Source organism: Lepidochelys olivacea, assembly GCF_965140295.1.
Source record: "Lepidochelys olivacea isolate rLepOli2 genome assembly, chromosome: 2".
NCBI classification, from domain to species: Eukaryota; Metazoa; Chordata; order Testudines; family Cheloniidae; genus Lepidochelys; species Lepidochelys olivacea.
The window spans coordinates 115,120,883-115,130,540 of record NC_140412.1 but is presented as its reverse complement, the minus strand read 5'-3'; the positions used below and the strand labels follow the sequence as shown (position 1 = coordinate 115,130,540).

Genomic DNA, 9,658 nt, shown 5'->3' with positions numbered 1-9,658 from the left:
ATGGCATTTTCATGGGGAATTATGATGCCATGCATTTTCATTAATCCTGATCTTGTGAGATGTTGTGTACTTCAGAATCCACTGATGTCAGCAAGATTTAGGGACATTCAACAACTCTGAATAAGTCCCTAGGTCTGCAAAAAAAAAAAAGTCTCTAAAGTCTGAGAGAGATAATTATTTGCAAATGCAAGGAAAGGTGGGATAAACATATGCCAATTTATATTGTTGGGAATTCTTCCAGGTTTTTAAAATATTTTGTGGCATTAAGACGTTATTTTTAAATATATACAATCCTTCCTGCTCCTGTGAGGAGGTTCTGTCTATCATGCTATACGAGGATGATTTTTGCCCCACTAGTTTGAGCCTTGGTTTATTGTCTGTTATGTAACTTATATATATATATATATATATACACACACACATACAATGCTCAAAATGATTGACTCCTGTATGCAAAATAAAATTGAGGGTACAGTTAATTTTTTACTAAATTAATTCAAATCAAGTCAGTTCTAGGAGGGGATTGGGGTTCCATTAGAACTATTACATCTACATCATGAACTGCTACAAATAGATTTGACAGCCTTGTCCATGTGCCACATTTAAGTTGAAGTAAAATACACAGTATGCCCCCCAAAAAGAGAGTGCAGCATCCAATTAACGGATATATCGAAAACCAGGCAGTATATACAGTGATATGCACCACTTAACTGATGCATACTTTTAAGGTGCTTACATAATGGTGTCTTATGGAATGTAGCAACATATACATATATGCAGTGTATACATATATATGTATATTAAAAACATAATAGGGAAACAGATATACCCCCAGATCCCTGAATTTTAGATTTTCTAATCCATAAAAATGTATTTAAAATATTTCATGTAAAATATCTACAAAAATTGATAACATTTACATAAAATAGGACATATTTCCAGTTTTTTAAAATAATTTTTACTGTCCATTGATTGGATTCCATTTTGTTTGTTTCAGAATGATGCCATCTGTACCAGAGAGCGTTTAAACAGCTGTGCGTGATGAGACAGTTCTGTTACTCGGTCGACCATCTCCTGCAGGGCAGTCGGGTTGGGATAATACAAAGCAGCCATCTTGGTTGCCATAACAATGTTCTTTAGCAATTCACATAGCTGGTTGCTGGAGTTCATCACTTTGCTGCGGATATCCTGAGTAGTCACTTGCCTTGTGAGCGTGTCCCCAATGAACACCAGTTTGTGAGCGCTTAAAATGACAAACTTGCTGTGAGCGACGAACATCCTCGGTGGCTGAGCAGCACTAACACAATTAAAAAAAGCATCAATGGCATTTAGGAGAGAAACGAAATGAGTCTCACACTGGTCAGAATAAAAGAAGAGCAGCTCTCTGTCTTGAGAGCCCACATTGCTGCTTGCAGTTTGAAGACTCTGAGGTGGCTTCCATTTTGAGATGTCATTCTCCACAGGCTTTGTGATCTCTTGCTCCAGTTGCTGGAACTGATTGATCTGAATGGCAAAGAGAAGAGTCTCTTCAAAAAGCTATTAACACATCACATCACCCTCGTTATAATTCACAAACCTATCCTGCCTTTGATAAACGCAAATACATTTCACACTGATTTCTTAACATCCTGTATGCAAGCTGCAAGCACAGTTTCTAAATACTATTCCCATAGTGTGTACTCAATAAGTTTATGGAGGAGATGGTATGATGCGATAACATGATTTTGGTAATTAATTGATCTTTAAATATTCATGGTAAATAGGCCTAATGGCCTATGATGGGATGTTAGATGGGTGGGACCTGAGTAACCCAGGAAAGAATTTTCTGTAGCATCTGGCTGGTGAATCTTGCCCATATGCTCAGGGTTTAGCTGATCACCATATTTGGGGTCGGGAAGGAATTTTCCTCCAGGGCAGATTGGAAGAGGCCCTGGAGGTTTTTTGCCTTCCTCTGTAGCATGGGGCACGGGTCACTTGCTGGAGGATTCTCTGCTCCTTGAAGTCTTTAAACCACGATTTGAGGACTTCAATAGCTCAGACATAGGTGAGAGGTTTATCGCAGGAGTGGGTGGGTGAGATTCTGTGGCCTGCGTTGTGCAGGAGGTCGGACTGGATGATCATAATGGTCCCTTCTGACCTTAATATCTATGAATCTATGAATCTATGATTTGGTTTGGCTATGTTACTCACAAGTAACTTACACATCTCATCTAAATGGGGGCCAATTAATCCTTTATGCCCGAGTGTACCATCATGTATATCTATACATGCCACATATAGGAAAACTACTGTAGACAATTTTGAAGACTTTAAAAAACTTATTGGGACATCTTTGGACCCCACGTCCTGTAAAATCAGGTGCTTTAGTTTCCATGAGTCCAACTACACAGGGCCAGAGAAGTCGTAACAATCTAAAACAGCTTTGCTATATCTAAAAAGCTAATGGTTTTAAGAACTGATATATTGGGGCACTACAGAGTCGGAAACAGTTGTTGTCCATCCACTTGAGACTCTCTCCTATGATAAATAGCTGACACTTCTATCTATGCATGATCGTGAGCTATCAAATGTTAATCTTTCAGCTCCTCATTGCTCTTCAAGCAAACAAAAACACACAGGGAAATTTAAATACAAAACCTTACATTAATGTAATGGTAAGATTACAGCTTTAAATGCTCACAAGTCAGGAAATGCAAAAATCAAGGTTACCACTCCCATATTGCACATATGGAGTATTCTTCGTTACTAAATTTGTTAACATTTTATATTTATGAAAACTGTACATTTCATGTCAGCATGCTGGCGAGTTACTATTACTATGACAGCGTTAACATTTTGTTACCTGATCATTTTGGTGTTTAAAAATCACAATTTTAAAGTTATCCTAAGATTTTTTTTTAATTTAGTGATGTACGTATTTAGACAGTGGGTGTGCATAATCTACACTTGTATTCTGTGTGGGCCAGTGGATATGGCACTGGACTAGGACTCAAGAGACCGAGGTTCAGTTTTTGTCTCTGCCATTGTCCTGCTGTGTGACCTTGGAAAAGTCACTTCACTGCTCTGTGCCTCTATTTCCCCTCCTATATAAACTCTGTGGAAGAGGACTCGTCTCTTACTATGAGTATGTCTAAACTGCATGCTTCTTTTTGGTGGCGGGTAGAGTATATATGTGCGTAGCCCCCCAGCACAGGCATAAAGAGCAATGTAGACCATGAGGCCTGGGCTTTGGCAAGTAGCATAAAGACATGCCTGAAGGGTGTGGGTGTGTATCCAATGCACACCCTACACGCTCTCTACTTGCAGTGGGGAAAGGTGCTGCCATCTCCCAGCTGCTAGAGCCTTTCCCTGCCACATGGAAGGACTCGGGCAGAGGGAGGCAGCAGGGAAAGATGCCAGCAGGGAGGAGACAGCTGGGAAAGGCTCAGCCAGTGTGGATGGAGCCTGCTTTTCACATACCCTACATGCTATCACCAGTGGTGTGTAGTGTAGACGCAGCCTATGTGTGTATACTGTGCCTAGTACAGAGGGGCTTCTAGGTGCTATAAAAAGAATTAACCTCTTGAACAGACATGTTTTGAATGTGCTTTCAGGGGACAGATCTCTTCCCAGCAGAGGAGACCTCTCTCAAATACACAGGAAGAGCTGCAGTTCTGCTATCTAATGGCAGCAAGGTAACAAACGAGATGATGATGTTGACTCCCAGGCTATCTCCAAGAGTCTGAAAGGGCTAAATTGCCATAGAGGTACTTGCATTCTTTAGTGCCTCCAGGGCTGAAGAAAATCTACAGGAGAGAATGGTGGGAAACTCTCTCGCATGCTAACCACTTCTGAATCTGAGGGGAGAATGGACACCCATGCCTCCTTTGTTACTAAGCCGCCATTAAGTGGCTGAGAGATGAGCTCTTTCTCTTTTATTTGGCTGACACGTCTCGTGGTACAAAATGGCCTGCATGGTGCCTTCCAATTCTGACAGCTTGGTGCTTTCCAAGTCTGACTGGACGTACCTGATGATGCTCCAGCTGCATCTTGTTCTGCTTGATGATATTTTCTTTTTCTAGAAGCTCTTTCTGTTGTCTTTCAAACTCCTCTTTTCCCTGTGTGGCACAAGATAAAAATAGACATTGTGTCAAACGGTAATTCTCTAGAGTTAATAATTAAATGCCCACAGATAGTGTGACAAATGTACCTTCTTGTATTGCCATCTTAATTTGTAGCACACCCACAAGAGGACAAATAGGAAATGGACAATGTTATGTTGGTGATAGGCTACAGCCATTATGTACAGAGTAGTCCCATTTGAATCCCATTCTTGGGATTCAAACTAACTTTTAAAATCTGTACCCAATGTGCAGTCTGGGCTGAATGAAGTTTCTCAGGCAACTTTTGATATGCATCCATTTAAAAAAAAGAAAAGGAATTTCAAGATTATCTTGGTGTGACAGTCTGCTTCCTGTCGTGCCATGAACAGTTCTTACAGAAAAGAGCATGCAACAAATCTTAATCTGCATTGAGCAGAACAATGTGTCTGGCTCGCTTACCTGTAGGTGCACGTAATCGTAATCATCCATCCAGCTCTTCTCAGAGCCCTCATTAGTGATACCGGGGGGATGCAGGTCTTTACTCAGAAGTGGGGGCAAAGAACTGCTGTGGTCCTGAGTTTTCTCTCCATGATGTAACAGCTGATTCTGGGGGCTGTTATATGCATAGTCAGATGTGTTCATAATGTTCTCTGAAACATTCTTTAAACGTGATCTGCCTGATACCTGTTTGAATAGCATCTCTGCATTGATGCTGACAGTGGTGGTCAATTGCTTGGCATCATCTGGGACTGTCTTTGCCACCATAACAAATCGGTCTAGATCATCACATTTGTTTTGGGATTTGTTGACCACCAAGATGTTCAATGACCAGCTATAGCTACTCAGGTCATGACTGGTCTGGGTCAAGATCTGGTGAGAATCCTCCAGTCTCTGCAGCTCCCTTCTCATTTTGTTATAGAGATTGATTTCTGAGAGACAGGAAGCATTGGCTGTTGCTCCTTTTGCAAACTGAAGATACTCCACCAACGACTGCTCCACTTTCTCCACAGCAGTGTGGATTTCATTGATATTTTTCTCCATGTACCCATAAGACCGCCAGTCTGTGTTAACAAAGGCCATGAGGTTAGAGACCACAGTCTCCACTGTCTGCTGAAGCCAGTAAAGTCTCTCTATGGCTGTGTCTGGATCCAGTATTAATCGTTTGTCGTGAGAAGGCGAGGCTGAAAAAGAAGACTCCTTTGAAGTTGTGGAAGATGTAGACATGTTACTCCTGGTGCTGCCTGTACTGGAGAAAGATAATCTATTTATCCCATCTGTCACATCTTTCAATCCTTTAGTGTCTTGTGGTGGCACATCATACACACCTTCCCTTCCCTCTGGATTTAGGCTTTTGCTGAATCCTGACTGCTGTCCAGGAAATGGGACTCCACGAGGGGTATCGTATACATCCTTCTGAGGAGCAATCTGCTGACCAAGAAATTGATTTTGATGGCTCACTGGAATGTCATACAGGCCATGTTTGCGTGACATTAAATCATTAGGTATAGGGACGTCAGAGGTAAATTTCTTGCTAAGTTCTTTGGTAGTAGGAGGAGGGATGTCATACACTCCTTCCAGTCTTGCATTATGGTTCACTGAAGGAGGGAAATCCAGCAAGTTTTCCCTCAGCCCTGTATCCTCTCTGCATGCAGATGCAGGGAAATCATAGATCTGAAATGCAGAAAGCAAGCCATGAGCACAAAGGTAAAATAGCAAAGACGTCTTCAATGGAACTAGCATTAAATTAAAATTCAGGGGGAGAAGGTAGGGAATCCTTGCCTCGGTGAAGTCAACGGAAGATTTGCCACTGACTTCAATGGGGCCAGACTTTCACCCTGGATTTCAAGAAGTCACAGTTTTCTTACTAATTAAAAAATGTTCATTTCCATCAAAATGAACATGAAATCTTTTATAAGCGGGGGGTGGGGGGTGGGGGATCTCCTAAATGTAGCTTTAGCTCTAATTTATAGTTACCCTACATGAGGTGAGTAATTATGTTACAAAGTTTTAATGAATGTGCAAAAAGCCTGAGGGACTGTTTAAAGTACCTGAATTCAATACCCTTATTCAGTGTCATATGCACTTTTATGTCTAAACACGTCTTCCATCTGACATGAAAAAGCATGTATTATCTACTGAAATTGCATCAGACTTACCCCTTTTATAGGAGGTATATCATACACCCCTTGACCTCTTGCCTCTCCCATTGGGACTGGATGCACAGGCCCCTTAACTGATGCAGGGGGAACGTCATATATCTGAAGAGAGAATAAACCTGTTACAGAAAATGGAGCCATCCCATGATAGCTGTGATTTCAGATGATTTCTCTCATATTTTATTTATTTTGAAATAGAAGGAAGAAGAGGAGCAGGGTTTTAGCTTTTGTGTATGTGGAGGCTTGCAGGGTGGGTACTGAGAGACAAATATGCTTGTGATAGCTCCCTTTAGTAGGATTGTGTAGACTGTGGGCTGGACAGATGAAGTTTCTGAATGGAAACACTTCATTTGAATTCCAGTCACAAAGTTAAATCAAGATCTGCACATAGGATCCCTTCATCCCCTCCTTATTTACAGATGCAGAGAGGACTGAATCATGACAGAGCTCTACTGGGGTGGAGACAGAAGAAGAGATTGCCACAACAGCAGGTACACTTCACAAGATTTGATACATGCAGTGTGGGAGGTGGTGGGGGGCACAGGGACCCAGGATCACCTTTTTTTGAGGTAGGTGTACTGGGAAATCTGTAAGGGTGCTCAGTATACACTGCCAGCTGTCCAGCGTTAGGGGCTCAAGATCATTCCTGATATCCTGGGTTTTTGTATCTCCAAGATAGTGTTGGGGATAACCGCTCTCTGTGGCAGCATTGTCACTCATTCCCCAAACCTTTGAGACTTAATGCTTGACCTTGTCAGCATTATGTATCCGTTGCCCCCCTTGGTGATGTGGGCCACCCTACTGAGAAGATTGCAGGGACCAGACCTTTTAAGTGTACTACATGGTGTGATAGGTCGTGCACTAGAGAGGATTCTGCCTCCCTGTCCTGCTGCACTGCATTCTCAGGTGATGCACTGCAAGGACAGGCAGCAGCAGCAAGGGATGGAGAAAGGAAAAGGAGACTCTCTTTTGGCAGCTCTCGGGCTCCTACTCTTCTCTGCTCCTCATCTCTGATGAGCAGGCAAGTGGTCTCAGAGAAGAAGCGAGCCAAGGAACTAACAAGCTTTTTGGGGTGGGGAGGGATGAATAGGGAGTGACCAGACTGCCCCCCCTCCCGCTATTTAAAGAAGGGCTGGGGAGCAAGAAGTGTGTCAGGCCCTGACCTGTTGGGTTCTTCAAGGGGAGGCGGCACTACTTGCTGTGAGAAGTGTACTGGTCCAGCTCGCCCCCTCCAACTTCCCCCTTCCTCGAGTAGAAAACAATGTTTCATCTCTTGGGCTTGCTTTCTCTGCTTGTTAGAGAGGAGCATGGCTCCGGGCTATCAATGCAACAAGGACCTCTGTGGGGGCAGGGCAGGAGCAATGGAATATTGCAGAGTGGTAGGAGTGGCCTGAATTAATCTTTTTAGGGACAGCTGGTGTTATGTTAATTGAATTGGAGGAGGAGTGGAGCAGAGTCCTGGGCCTGAATTCATTTTTATGGGGCATCCAGAATTAATGTTATCAGGAGAACCCTAATCAGGAACCACTCCTTTCCCTCCAAATCTCCCTCCCACTTGCGTGGGTGGACTCCACTTCTCACGCCAAACTCCCACGTCTTCAAGCCGCCTGAGTTATAATCTCACAAAACCTGTTTATGTAATGCATACAATGAGGAAACATACTTAAAATCAAACAATGTAATCTGTCCAGTATGGCATGGTGATTGTTCCATGTTTTGGTCATTTGTGACTCTGGTGCCTTGGCAGTTTTGAATGTTGAGGGGTATGCCAGGGGCATCTGCTGAGGGGGAGCTTTAGTTTCACATTTCCTGCAGGAGCTGTGTTGTTAAGGGGCCCTGGTGAACAGCCAAAGTGCATAGTTCCTGGGTCTCTATATCCTGGAAATTCATAGGCTTTGGGGGCCAACTTCCCTAGTTGTTCACAGGAGTAGGGGCACAATCCAGTGTCAGGAAAATAAGCTAGCGGACATTTGGTAAGAACAACCTCCTACATGGAAGTAGCTAGTACAGGAGACAACTGTGCCCTTACTAAGTAAACTAGTGCCACCTGTGCAATACCAGAAGAAGAAAACACTTCCTTTGGGAACATATTTCTTCTGTTTGGGTATTTTGTTTGACCAAAATAATGCATCGCATCCCTTGGCAAGTAAATGTGAATTTGATGTTTGTGTACTGCCAGATCTTAACATCAAATGCATTTTGTGCACAATGACACGGAAAAGGCCATCTCGTTGGAGGCAGCACCGCTGTAGCACATCTGGTGAAGACCCTCTATGCAGACAGGAGAGAGCTCTCCAGTCGGTGTAATTACTCCACCTCCACGAGTGGCGGTAGCTATGTCGGCGGGAGAGCATCTCCCGACAACACAGCACTGTCCACAACGGTGCTTAGGGCGATGTAACTTGAGTCATTCAGAGGGGTGGCTTTTTTACACCCCTGAATAATATGTTATTTTGACATAAGCAGTAGTGTAGACCTGCCCTAATTGAAAAATATTTTCACTTTGGAATGACATAATGTCTCCTGTACTTCAACTGCAGATAGAATGGAAAGACTTTTTGGAGCTTTTCAATGCCGCTGACAGTTTTATTGGTACATACCCCTTGGGAAGGACGAACTGGAGGGATATCGTAGGTATCTTTCTGGTATTTGGAAGGGAACTCATAAACATAACCTTGTCCTGTCCTGACTGGAGTTACTACCTGTGGGTTAAAAGAGAAGGAGATGAAAACAAAATTACTTGAGGCATTTAGCATGTTCTGTCTGTAATTGGATATGCTTCTCTACACAAACATTCCAGTGTTATTAACTTCTACACTTTTTATCTGGCGATTTTATTAATGAAAGTCCCTACAGACGTCTGATGTTTTTTTAAAAGTGTATTACAAAACTATACTTATTGGTTACAATGAAACCATTATTTCTTCCTTGAGCAGCTCTGCCACTGGTATAAAATATTCCTGCAGTAGTTATTTACTAAGGAGTTGAGTAACCTTGACTGGTGCTCAATTCCTTGCTGGATCAGGCTCTATGATCCTAATCTTTGGCCTCAGAGATACTTAGGTACCAACTGATTACAATGGGAGTTAGGTGCCTAAATACCTTTGAGGATCTGGGCCTAAAATCCTAATCTTTCAACCTTTACTAATGTGTCCCAGTGACTTCAGTAGGACTACTTGTGTGAGCAAGTCCTAAACAATGGAGCATTTGTTGTGGCTTTGAAGCTCCTTTAAATGGAAGATGCTAAAGCAGGAAATTTACTCTTGGGGCTTAAGCATAATTAGTCCACATTAGCAGCTAACAGACTGGAAAATTTAAGCTGTTCTTGAACTACACTATGTGACAAAACCGTCTCTGTGATGGTGAGAATTGACATTGCTCGTGTTTTCAAAACCATAAACTGCCCACACTTACTTCAAA

At 42.6% G+C, this 9,658-nt stretch overlaps 1 protein-coding gene across 1 annotated transcript in view; it reads right to left on the bottom strand.

The window, feature by feature from the left end:
- Nucleotides 1-380: 380 nt before the first annotated feature.
- Nucleotides 381-9,658, bottom strand: part of NEDD9 (neural precursor cell expressed, developmentally down-regulated 9) — a 47,108-nt gene continuing 37,830 nt past the window's right edge. Inside the window, exons 3-7 of the mRNA XM_084618503.1 lie at nt 8,839-8,940; nt 6,239-6,340; nt 4,542-5,753; nt 4,008-4,097; nt 381-1,503 (exon numbers count right to left, since the gene is read on the bottom strand). Coding sequence (XP_084474629.1) covers nt 994-1,503; nt 4,008-4,097; nt 4,542-5,753; nt 6,239-6,340; nt 8,839-8,940 — 2,016 coding nt within the window. The 3' untranslated portion in view covers nt 381-993. The remainder of the gene's footprint in view (nt 1,504-4,007; nt 4,098-4,541; nt 5,754-6,238; nt 6,341-8,838; nt 8,941-9,658) is intronic.